This window comes from Rhincodon typus, chromosome 17 (assembly GCF_021869965.1).
Source record: "Rhincodon typus isolate 14 chromosome 17, sRhiTyp1.1, whole genome shotgun sequence".
Taxonomy (NCBI): domain Eukaryota; kingdom Metazoa; phylum Chordata; class Chondrichthyes; order Orectolobiformes; family Rhincodontidae; genus Rhincodon; species Rhincodon typus.
The window spans coordinates 35772247-35785184 of NC_063348.1; the positions used below are offsets into that span (position 1 = coordinate 35772247).

General features: G+C 42.5%; 1 protein-coding gene across 2 annotated transcripts in view; it reads left to right on the forward strand.

Annotated features, from left to right (window-relative positions):
• Window positions 1–1940: 1940 nt before the first annotated feature.
• The window catches only part of LOC109910881 (alpha-parvin), a 97555-nt gene continuing 86557 nt past the window's right edge, over window positions 1941–12938 (forward strand). The window contains exons 1-2 of one of the 2 annotated variants that reach the window (XM_048606809.1): window positions 1941–2066; window positions 4607–4816. In XM_048606809.1, the coding sequence (XP_048462766.1) occupies window positions 4684–4816 (133 nt within the window). In that variant the 5' untranslated portion in view covers window positions 1941–2066; window positions 4607–4683. Of the gene's footprint in view, window positions 2067–4475; window positions 4817–12938 lie in introns of those variants that run through there. The other variant, XM_020510130.2, reaches the window with a different exon arrangement.

Genomic DNA, 12938 nt, shown 5'->3' on the forward strand with positions numbered 1-12938 from the left:
AGCCTGGCAATAGTAAGAACTGGGGTAGTGTGGTGGCTCAGTGAGTGGTACCTCACAATGCCAGGGACCTGGGTTTGATTCCAACCTCAGGTGACTGTGTAGAGTTTACACACTCTCCATGTGTCTCCGTGGGCTTCCTCCGGGTACTCCACCTTCCTCCCACAGTACAAAGATCTGCAGGCTAGGTGGATTGGCCATGGTAAATGTGGGATAATGTGGATAGGGTAGTGGGGTTGGTTTGGGTGGGATATGCTTCAGACAAGATGGGCTGAATGGCCTCTATCTGCACTGTGCGGATTCTATGATTCTGGTTACAGTAAGTGGGAGAATCTGGATAGCATCAGATGAGAGGGCATACTATGGGGTCACGGTCAGTAGTTAATGAAGCAGGTTTGGGATGGTTGTGTGTGAAAACTCTCCAAAATTACAGAAACACTCCAAATGGAAAGGCTCTGGGGAAAATTGATGCACAGAGAGATCTGGGTGTTCAGGTCCATTGTACCCTGAAGGTGGCAACGCAGGTCGATCGAGTGGTCAAGAAGGCATACTGCATGCTTTCATTCATCGGATGGGGCATTGAATACAAGAGTTGGCAGGTCATTTTACAGTTGTATAGGACTTTGGTTCGACCACATTTGGAATACTGCATACAGTTCTGGTTGCCACATTACCAAAGGATGTGGGTGCTTTGGAGAGGGTGCAGAGGAGGTTCACCGGGATGTTGCCTGGTATGGAGGGGGCTAGCTATGAAGGGAGGTTGAGTAGATTAGGATTATTTACATTAGAAAGATGGAGATTGAGGGGGGACCTGATTGAGGTCTACAAAATCACGAGAGGTATAGACGGGGTGGATAGCAAGAAGCTTTCTCCCAGAGTGAGGGACTCAATTACTAGGGGTCACAACTTCAAGGTGAGAGGGGAAAAGTTTAAGGGAGATATGCGTGGAAAGTTCTTTACGTAGAGGGTGGCGGGTGCCTGGAACGCATTGCCAGCGGAGGTGGTAGAGGCGGGCACGATTGCGTCATTTAAGATGTATCTAGACAGATACATGAATGGGCAGGGAGCAGAGGGATACACATCCTTGGAAAATAGGCGACAGGTTTAGATAGAGGATCTGGATCGGCGCAGGCTTGGAGGGCCGAAGTACCTATTCCTGTGCTGTAATTTTCTTTGTTCTTGTTCTTTGTTCTTGATATTCAGCAAAATTGACATTTCACTGAAACACTGTCAGATTCAGCCCTAAGTGTCTTTCTCTCTTTCATGGGTAAGAGGCATTGTCGAAGTGAGGTCAGGTCCCGTGACATACAAAGTTTGGGTAGGTGTGACAGTCCTGAAAAACATGTGGACCACATGAAAGCTGCAACCTCACAAACGGGACAGGAGCGAACCATACCCTCAGAACAGCTAGAAAGGCTGTTGCAACCCATGGGTTCTCTCCCTCTGTCAAACATCGAAGAAACCTTGGAGTCTGAGATGGACATAGTGGATGTCACAGCCTCGATGTGTTTACCGCCTGAAGAACAGGATTAATATCCTCCGAGGTACTCTAGATGCAAGAGGTAGACTATAGTCTGGTACGTGCTGCCCATATCTAAGGCTGCGTCAGAGAAATTAGACCCGGTGCAAAAATGTCCCTGGAAAGGTTACAAGAAAAGGAACAGGCCTAAGTTCCCAGATTTAGATGGGGAGGGATGTAGTGATTGTAATGAGGTCAGCCAGGTGGATCTCATAGAATATCTTTTCCCTGATTAAGGCTGTTAACCTGGTCCAATCAGGGAGCCCTGGCTGACAGATATAAACAGGAGTGTCAGAGGCTCTACTCATTCTGAGAGCTGGCTCTGAGGAAGTTGGACTAGTGTCAAGTATTATGCATATGTAAATGAAGGGTGACTTGGTGACAGGACACTGACCTCTGGAGTTATTTCACTTTTCTTTCTTCATCCTAATCCCTGAGGATGAATATCTGAACATTTTTCCTCAGTCAGGTTTCTCCTGCAGTGACAAACTTCAGCCTCCACCAAATGGTGATACCTTGTCAGTGATACTGTGCCACTCTATTACCTGAGGTAAACGTTCATCAGCAAATAAGCTCAGGCATTGAGCTGTCACTGCATGGGTGATAGCAGCCTGCAGCTTATGGGATCCAAAGGTTTGGCTGGGGATCTCCAGATCCAGTTAAGAGTAAGCCCAAAGGTGAATGGTAGAATAACCAAGAGTTATTGGTTTGTCCTGATTTTGGGGTTACTCTCAGTATATGTACTAACAAATATATTTTGTTCTTTTATGATGCTCATGATTAATCATCCTGCTCCAATCCTCATTCCAATTTGAGGCCATGGATCAAAGTAGACCACTTGCTGAACAAAGATGACTGTAAATAATATCAAAAAAAGTCTATTTGCCTATACTGTGCAGTTGTCATGGTGACCTTCTTCAACAGAGACTTGTGTATAATCCAAGCCAATACTTGCAGTGCTGTACTGAGGAAGTGCTGCACTGCTGGAGAGAATATCCACCTGTCCCCTCAATTGAATGTAAATTATCTGTTGCTCTTTTGATGAATACCATGGGAGTTCTTACCACGCCCCCCCTGCCACCCCAGTATGCTGGTGTCAACTAACATTGTAAAACCAGATGATCTGGTCATTACTGTATTTTTTTTTTGTGTGGGGTCTTGCTCTGTGCAATATGGTTGCTGTGCTTCAGTAGTTTGTCAAAACTTGACAAGTACTTAACTTGTTGGGTAGTGTTTTGGAACATTTGGAAATTGTGAAAAGTGTGACATAAATGCAAGCTGTTCTTTCATGTTGCTTTCAATCACATAATTGTTACAGTGAACAAAGACTGTTCAGTCCATTATGTCTGCATCGACTCTCCAAATGAGCATTGTGACTTAATGCCATTTTTAGAACCTTTTTTACTGTAACCCTGCACATTGTTTCTATTCTTCTAATGCTCTTTTGAATGCCTTGCTTGAACATCACTCCTCCGCACTTTCAGGCTGTGCATTCCAGATTCATCCTTCTCACCATAGCTTAAAGTCCCAAACCTGTTGAATCTTCCACACAGCTTTTTAATCCTTTTGCTTGGTACACTGCTCTCCCTGTTTCCTGTTTAATGTCCCCATGCCTTTTCTCTCTGATAACACCCTGGTCCTTGCCTACTCCTCTGGGCTTCCCCCTCATGTCTGCTGATCAATCATATATTGTTTCTGGATTCTGCTTCATGGCTCAATATCAAGTTTTTGTTTTATTGTCCTAGTCCTTCTCTAGATCCTGTTCCACATCCCATTCTCTCTCCAGATCTCAGCCTCTTTATCTACTGATCGAGATCATTCTGTCTTCGTTTGATGTTTGCTGAGATGTTTCCTCAAAAAAAATTTATGGCTTTCACAATCTCGTGTCGGTTTTAGCTGTGGCACAGCAAGTCCTGACTGAGTCAAAATGTCATGAATTCAAGTCCCACTCTAGATACTTCAGCACAATGACCAGCCTGATATAACTGTGCAGTTATAAGGGGAGGTGATGGCCTTGTGGTATTATTGCTGGACTGTTAATCCAGTGAGCCAGGTATGTTCTGGGAACTTGGTTTCAAATCCTGCCACAGCAGATGGTGGACTTTGAATTCAACTAAAACAAAACTGGAATTAAAGGTCTTTGATGACCATGAAACAATTGTTTGGGGGGGGGGTAACCATCTGGTTGATGGTTATCCTTCCCCAAAGGATAATCATTAATCCATTGATTGCAGGGGGAAAACCCATCTGGTTCACTAATGTCTTTTTGCGAAGGAAACTGCCCTCTTTACCTGGTCTGGCCTACATGTGACTCCAGACCTACAACAATGTGGTTGACTCTTAACTGCCCTCTGGGAATGGGTATTAAGAAAAAGTACTGAGGAGCACTGAACTGTCTAAACTTCAAAATGTTACATCAGCTGTAAAGCTCTTTGAGCCATTCTGAGCCATTGTGAAGGATACTCTAGAAATCCAAACCTTCCTTTCTTTCAAAATGCTTTCTAGCCAATCGACTATAGTCAACTTGCAGCCTCCCACAAACAGCAGCAACAGAGACCGAGATGAAATGGTTTGATGTTAGCTAATGAGGGGGTAAACATTGGCCCTAGGTCAATGAAAATTGTAACCCAGCGACAATACTGCAGCTTCCTAACTACTGACTCGCCGAGCACATGTTGCCAATGACAAAACCCCCTTCACTTTGGTTTTCAAACCTGCTGCCTACCACATTTTTTTTTTTGAAAATAAAAGCACACCTTTGTTGATGCAGAGCGTTGAGATAAAATCTGTCCAACAATCTGCTTTAGCAACTTTTGTTAGGGGAGTGTACCAATTGTAATGACAGAAATGGAGATGATATGACTATTTGTTTTTGATTTTGTTCTTTCGGGCCAGTCTAGGAAGAAGCTGCGCTGTGAGTTACTCTTGGAGCAGAGATTTCAGTGGGAGTGGTAGGAGAGAGACAGGCGCAGTCTCGCCCTGGAGCGCTGTGTTTAGATTCTCGCTGCCTCATTGCCCTGGAATTCAGGACTCGCCGAGAATTCTGCTTCCGTCCATGGTTCACCCCCACCCCCTTTCTCTCTCTTTCAGCTAAAGGTGTAGCGCGTACCCATCAGTCTGCACAAACATTCGTCCCCACTGATCCGGAGCCAACAACGAACTGACAAATGGCCAGTTCACCCCAGAAATCTCCATCCATTCCTAAATCCCCCGTCCCGAAATCCCCCGGCTCTAGGAAAGAGGATTCCTTCCTGGGTAAACTTGGAGGAACTTTAGCCAGAAGAAAAAAGGCCAAAGAAGGTAATTCTTTCTTTCTTTTAAAAAGTGTTTCATGTAAATTGTTAACGAACGTCCTGAAAATGTTGCCTGTTTACTTGAAAAAGAAGTTTGCAAAAAGTTTCGAAAACTTTTTTGCAATTTCAACTGAAAGTGTTCAACTTTGTTTTGCTTTGTGGCTAACGTAACAGCTTTTAAGGATGCAATGTGAATGATTTACTCCCTTCATTAAATACTTTATTGTTTTGAAGCCTAAAAGTGGATTTTTGTTTTGTAGAGTTCACAGTTGAGTTCTGGGCTGGGTGTAGCTGGGCGTCTTGTGGAATGTTTTCCGGTTCAGGCTCATTCGGTTGGTAATATAAGTTGTGCGGTTGAACTCAAAAGCATTTCCCGAACACCACCACCCCCTCTTTCTCTCTCTCTCTCTCTCGTTATCTCTCTGTGCATTGCACTGTTATTGATAAAATACCAAGGTTAAGTCCGCAAATCAGGCGGGAGCTGCTTATCTGCACCTTACAAGGGGCAGGTATGCAGGAGTAAGCTGGATTCCTGTCTGCAGGGAAACCACGCCATGTAACAAAACCAAACCCTAGAGCAATAGAATTTCCACTGGCAATATTATACGGCTGTTATCGTGAATGAATGAATAATTTGTATTTTTTATTTTGAATCTCGATTATCTACATTTGTTGACGGAAATTTAAAAGACAGTACAAGAAGGCCATTCAGCCCCTTTAAGGCTGTTGAAATCACGTTACAACTGCACAAGACATTGGTAGGGCCACATGTGGAGTACTGCCTACAGTTCTAGTCGCCCTGCTGTGGGAAGGATTTTATTAAACTGGAAAGGGTGCAAACATTTTTAAAAAGATGTCACCGATACGGAAGGTTTGAGTTGCAAGGAGAGGCTGAATAGTCTGGCACTGTTTTCCCTGCACCATTAGAGGCTGAGGGGTGACCTTGTAGAGGTTTATAAAATCATGAGAGGCATAGATAAGGTGAATAGCCGAGATCTTTCTCCCAGGGTAGAGGAGTCCAAAACTGGAGGGCAGGTTAGGGGGAAAAATTTAAAAGGGACCAGAGGGGCAGCTTTTTCCACACAGGGGTAGTGCATATATGGAATGAGCTGCCAGAGGAAGTGGTAGAGATGGGTACAATTAGAACATTCAAAAAACATTTGAACAGCTATGTGGATAGGAAAGATTTAGAGGCATACAAGCCAAACGTGGGCAAATGGGATTAGTTCAGTTCAGGAAACCTCATCAGCATAGGTGAGTTGGGCCAAAGGGCCTGTTTCAATGCTGTATGAGTCTATGATTCTAATTAGAATATGGCTGATCTGACATGCTTAAGTGGAGGAGACTTGTGTGTTAAGTAGTGGACACTTGAGCCAAATGACTGGTTTCTGCACTGTGTACTTGCTGTAATTCTTCAATTCCATTAGTCTGTCTTCCTGTCCATGTTCTACCTTTGAGTTCTCTTCAGCTCAGGATTTGGGCATACTGGATTTTGTACTGAACCCATACAGACCAGAGTGCACAGCGTGGTCTGCTGTGCCTGCTGTTTACCCGGCTGGTATGTTAATTGGCACTTCAAGTGGTCGTGCCTTGGCTCAAAAATTCAACAAGTAGAAATATAGTTGGGCTGCACTGAGAACGTGTTTCTCAATACCGTTGTTACTGTTTGACTGCTGCAGAAGTTATGCAAGACCTTTATGAAACCCTGCTTGGGCCCATCCTGGGTTCCATCCGTAATTGTTTGAGAGAAGTAAGTGGTCATAATTTGGGGGGTCACCACTCTGCATCAAGCACGGCTGAACAGAAACCTATCCCACTCTTACTGCCTACCTTTGATTACCAACCTACATGACCATGTCACAAATGGTGTTTCCATGGTCAACAAGGCCTACAGTGGATGTTAACTCTGAGCTTATGGCTCAGACAGATATCACCGACTGACATATAAGGCCCTGTCCTCCGCTGGTGTATTGTGTCCAGTTCTGGACACTACACTAGGAAAATGATGTCCATGCCACTGAGAAGGTGCGAAGAAGATTTTATGGAAATAATGCAAGTGATGAGACACTTGCTTTCACCTTTTAAGATAGAAGTCTGGAGAGTAGGTGAACAGGAGATTTGGTAGAGATTTTCAAAATTGAGGAATTTGATAGGGTGGATTTCCTCTTGTAGGAGGGTCAGTAGCTTGGGGTCACAAAAACATTACATGTGCTTCATTTAGAATGCATTGCTTGAAAGGGAAGTGGAAGCAGATTAAATAGTAACTTTATAAAGGTGATTGAGTATTCACTTAAATGGAAAAGCTCTCAAATCTGTGGGGAAATAGTGAGGCGTTGGGGGAGGGAACTATTTGTGTAGTTCTTTGTGACACCGCAGAATAGACTAAATGATTATGCTCTCAAGTTGCAAGGTTCAATAATTCTTAATCTTGCATATTTCAGTCTTTTGTAGAGATGAATCCCTATTACAGAATTAAATCCTGATGTCCACAGAGGTTTGTGCTTGAGCATTGTTTAAGTGTCATGTTTTACCAGAGATGGGAGGGGCTAGGTGGTAATTCTAGCTGAGAACATTTTGTTTGTCTCTGCTACATTTTGTAGGGCTTTCACTCATTTGAGATCCAGACTTGCCAGTTACCTGTTTGGACAAATGAGTAAAAGACATAGAATCATAGAATCCCTACAGTGTGGAAACAGGCCCTTTGTCCCAACATGTCCACACTAACCCTCATAGCATCCCACCCAGACCCATTGCCCTATAACCCACTTAATCTACACATCCCTGAACGCTACAGGCAATTTAGCACAGCCAGTCCACCTAGCCTGCACATCTTGGGACTGTGGGAAGAAATGGAGCACCCGGAGGAAACCCTCGCAGACACGGGGAGAATGTGCAAACACCACACACAGTTGCCCAAGGGTGGAATCGAGCCCGGGTCTCTGGTGCTGTGAGGCAGCAGTGCTAACCATTGAGTCACTGGGCCGCCCCGATTGTCCGGGCCAATTGTCAAAAGTTGGCTACTTCAATTGACAAATATTCGCTTATTTGTTTTATTATTATGGAGGTTAGTGGGAGGGTGTCTCCTCCCTTCACTCAAAAGGTCATGAGTTATAAGCTCCACTCTAGTGAGTTGAGCACAAAATTTAGACTGCTACAGTCCAGGATGGAGGGAATGTCATGCTGGCCTGAGGGGCATGGGGGCACATATTTTTGATGAGGAGAGAGATTTTAAAAAGACATGAAGGGCAAATTTTTCAGAGTGGGTGGATCACGTGTGGAATGAACTTCCTGAGGAAGTGGTGGATGTGGGCACAATTACAATGTTCAAAAGACATTTGGATACGTACGTGAATAGGAAACGTTTGGAGGGATATGGGTCAGGAGCAGGCAGGTGGGACTAGTTTAGTTTGGGATTATGTTTGGCATGGACTGGTTGGACCGAAGGGCCTATTTCTGTACTGTATGACTGAGGTATTAGGGAATTGAGGGATGGAGGGAGCAGGCAGAAAAGTGGAGTTGACACAGAATCTCTGTCACACAAATGTACAGAATAAGAGCTGCAGTAGGCCATTTAGCCCCTCGGGTTTGCTGCACCATTCAGTTGGATCATGGTTGATCTGTTTTTGTTTTCAATTCCATATTCCTGCCTGATAAGAATCTATCCAACTCTGTTTTCAAATATTTACTGACACTGTATTCCACCAGCCCCTCACCCAAAGTAGAGAGTAAAAAATGCTCTGCATTTCTGTCCTAAAGGGTAATCCTTATTATTCAAAATATGCTCCATAGTTCTGGGTTGACCGAAAAGAGTAAACTGTCCACATCGACCTTGTCAAGATTTTCAGGATCTTATACGCTTCAGATCACTCCTCACTCTTCTAAACTTCACTGGAAACAAACCCAGCCTGTCTATTTATCCTCATAAGGTAACTCACTCATTCAAATTAGATCCTGCTTTAAAAAAGGAGACCTAAACTGTACACCGTATTAAAGATGTGGTCTCATCAATGTCTGACTGAAGCTTAACATTCTTAATTTTATGTTCAGTTCTTGTTATAATACAGGCTATCATCATATTAGCTACAACAGCAAAAACAGAAATTGCTGGAAAAACAGCACATTTGGCAGCATTTGTGGAGAGAAAGTAAAGTTAATTTTTCGGGTCCAGTGACTCTTCAGAATGGATCCTTTTAGCTTTCTTGATTACATGTCATACTTGCATCCTGACTTTTTATAACTCATACACCTTGGAATTCTATAGCCATTTTCTATTTAATTAATACTGTACTGTTTAATTCTTCCTACTGAAGTGAGCAACTTCACATTTTCTGACATCCCAGTCCATCTACCAGATTTTTTACCCACTCAAGTTATTCATATCTGTCTGCAGTTTTGTCATGTACACTTCATAATACACTCTCCTACCTATCTTGGTGTTGTCTGTGAATTTAGCTCCTGCATCTTTGCTGCCTAAATCATTGATGTAAATTGTACAGTGTTGAAGACCCAGCACAAACACCTGTGGGACTAATATCACCAACAGTAACATTCCTGCTGTAGTTTCTTCCAGAGTGAGTGACCATTTACCATTTCACAGGCCAAACCTCCATTATGTAATAGCCCATCACAAAAACTATTTTGTCAGGCTTTTGGATTTACTTGTAAAAAGATTTTCCAAGGTCGGTAGTCTGTTTTAGTTACAAGGGACCAGATCTGTTAATTGGCTTGTAACAGTGTCAAGAGTCCTCCTTTGAATTTATGATATCTTTAGAATCTTTGCAGCATTTCAAACCATACAATTGTATAGGTTAGGGGTGTCCTTTTTCAAAATGAAAGTTCTCTGTAAATAAAAATCAAACATTAAGTTGTGACAAACTGCTAGTACTTGGAAGCTGAAAAATGTAACTAGAAATTTAAAAGAACTAAAGATGGCAAGTTAGATCCAAAATTGGCTCAATGATAGGAGACAGAATGGTGGTGGAAGGCTCTGTAACTGGAGACCAGTGTCTGCTGGCATATCACAGGGATTAGTGCTGGCTCCCTTATTGTTTGTGATATATATAAATGATTGTAGATGAGAATGTAAGGAGTATGGTAGGTAAGTTTGTGGTTGACACACAGATTGGCTGGGTGCTTAAAAGTGAGGAAGAAAGTCTCAGGTTACAGAAAGATACAGACTAGTGGGTCAGATGGGAGATCAATACAGATGGAATTTAACCCTGAAAAGTGTGAAGTGAAGCACTTTGGAAGAAGTAACAGGACAAGGCCGTACTTAATGAATGATGGGCCACTAGCAAACTCAGGACCAGAGGGATCTTGGGGTTCTTGTCCACATATTGCAGAAAGTGGCAGGATGAGTGAATAGGTTAGTTAAGGCATATGGCATGTTTGACTTTATCAGTTATAACATAGATTATAGGAGCAGGGAGGTTATGTCGGAGCTGTACAAAATTTTGATTAGGCAACATCTGGGTCATGTGTGTAATTCTGGTCACCACAGTATAGGAAGGAAGTGATGGGGGTGCAGAAGAGATTCACCAGCATGTTACCTGATGAGTGCTTTAGCTTTGAAGAGAGGCTGGATAAGCTTGGGTTGTTTTCTTTGGAGTGGAAAGGGTTGAAAGGGAACCTGATTGAAGTGTATAAGATTGAGGGGCGTGGGGATAGTTGAAGGGTTAATAATGAAGGGACATAATTTTAACGTGAAAGGCAGGAGGGGATTTAAGGAAAACTTGTTTCACCCGGAAGATGGTTGGAGTCTGAAATGCACTGTCTGGAAGGGTAGCGGAGGCAGTAAACCACACTAACTTTAAGGTGTATATGGGTGAGCGCTTAATGTCATGACATTTAATTTTTTTTTTTTTTCTATTCATGTTGTGGGATGTGGGGTCGCTGGCCAATCAACATTTCTTGCCCATCCCTAGTTGCCGTTGAGAAGGTGGTGGTAAGCTGCTTTCATGAATTGCTGCAGTCCTCCTGCTGTGGGTTGACCCACAGTGCTATTAGGGAGGGAATGCCAGGATTTTGACGCAGCAACAGTGAAGGAACGGCGATATATTTCCAAGTCAGGATGGTGAGTGGCTTGGAGGGGAGCTTGGAGGTGGTGGTGTTCCCATATGCCTGCTGCCATTGTCCTTCTAGATGGAAGTGGTCATGGGTTTGGGAGGTTCTGTCTGAGGATCTTTGGTGAATTTCTGCAGTGCATCTTGTAGATAGTACACACTGCTGCTACTGAGCGTGTATGGGCCAAGTGCTGGTAAGCAGGATGAGTGTATTTTTTTCATGGATTTTATTTTTGGCACAGACTCAAATAGTTGAAGGGCCTCTTCTGTATTGTATGACTATGATTCTAAAGATTAAAGACACCCTTTGTTACATCTTCCAAATCAGGCAAGGATCCAGTTATGCATGTTCTATTTATTACTAGCCAGCCAATCTTCTATCCACACTAAAATGTCACCCCCTACACAATAGGTTTTTATTTCCTGTAATAATTTTTGCGACATCTGGTCAAATAACTTCTGGAAGCCCAAGTATCATGTATGTCTCAGGCTCCCCTTTATCTGTTGTGCGTGTAACTCTCTCAAAGAATTTCAATAGGATGGCGAAACATGATTTTCCTCTCCCTAAACCATCCAGACGCTTCCTGATTTAAGGGCACATTCCCCTTGATACATGTCATGCTATCCAGCCTATAATTGCCCATTTTACACCTCCCTTCCTCCTTGAATAGAGTGATTATATTTGCTGTTCTCCAGTTCGATGGAACCTTTCCTGAATCTAGAGAGGTTTGTAAAATTATCACCAACGTATCTCCTACCTCATTAGCAACCTGTTGTAAGACCCTAGGATGAAGTCCAAATGAACCTGGAGACTTGTCAGCCTACAGCTCCATCAGTTTGCTCAGTACCACTCTCTCTCGTAATTATAATTTAGTTAAGTGCCCCTCTCTGGCTTCTGTCTTCTGATTTACAGCTATTACTGGAATTTTATTTATGCTCTACTGTGAAGATAGAATCAAAATATTTTTATGTACCATTTTCTTATTATCTAATATTAACTCCTATTCTCTCTAACCAGATGACCAATATTCACTTTACCTACTCTTTTCAAATATCTGTAGAAACTCTTGTCATATGTCATTACATTCCTAACTAACTTCTTCTCATTCTTTCTTTTGATTAACTTTCACCTTGTTCTTTGCTGTTCTTTTATATTTTGACTAATCATCAGAACTGCAACTCATCTTTGCACAGTTATGTTTTCCTTAAGCTTGATACTTTTCCCTAACCAGTCTAGTTCATGTTCACACTGAATGACAGAGCAGTCTCAAGGAACTGTGTGGTCTGCTCATGATCCTATTGCTCTATTTTTATTTTGCGTTCTCCAGTCCTTCAATTAGCATGTCGCTATAATGTAGGTAATTCAATGTCTCTTTTCCGAATGCACATTTTAATGGAAGAAGTTTGTCTTTTGTGCTATCAGGAAGCTATAGCCCAGCTACAGAGTTTATTCAGAGCTGGGGGTGGTGATCACAGATCTTGAATTAATCCTCACTATAAGCTGGGTATATCCTCTTTGCTCTGTTCCTGTGGAAATTATATACTGTTAATAAAATGTGCATGTGTTTGAATTCATGTTCGAATTAAATGTCTTGTCAATGCCTGATGTTGGATAGCGCTAACAAAGGAAAATGTTTATTAAGTCAACAAACACATTGTAAACAAACACACACAGGAACTAACATGTCTTCTCATTATTATCACTTGCTGTTTTGGGAGGACCTTGCTGTATGAAAATTGTTGCCTACCTTAGAACCGTGACCACGCTTCAAAATTAGTTTAGTTTATTTGATTGCTTGGTTTATTGTCACATGTACCAGAGTACAGTGAAAAGCTTTGTTTATGAGCAGTACAGGCAGATCATAGTAAACAAGGATGTACAGATCAAAGGTTGTAACCAAAAAACTTGGAGGCATACAAGTTACATTGAACAAGGTGTGTGCTAGGCAAGATCAGAGTCATTTGAGGCTAGAGAGACCATTCAACAGTCTAATAATAGCAAGAAGAAGCTGTTCCTGAACCTGATGGTGTGTTTTCAAGCTTCTGTATCTTCTGTCTGACAGAAGT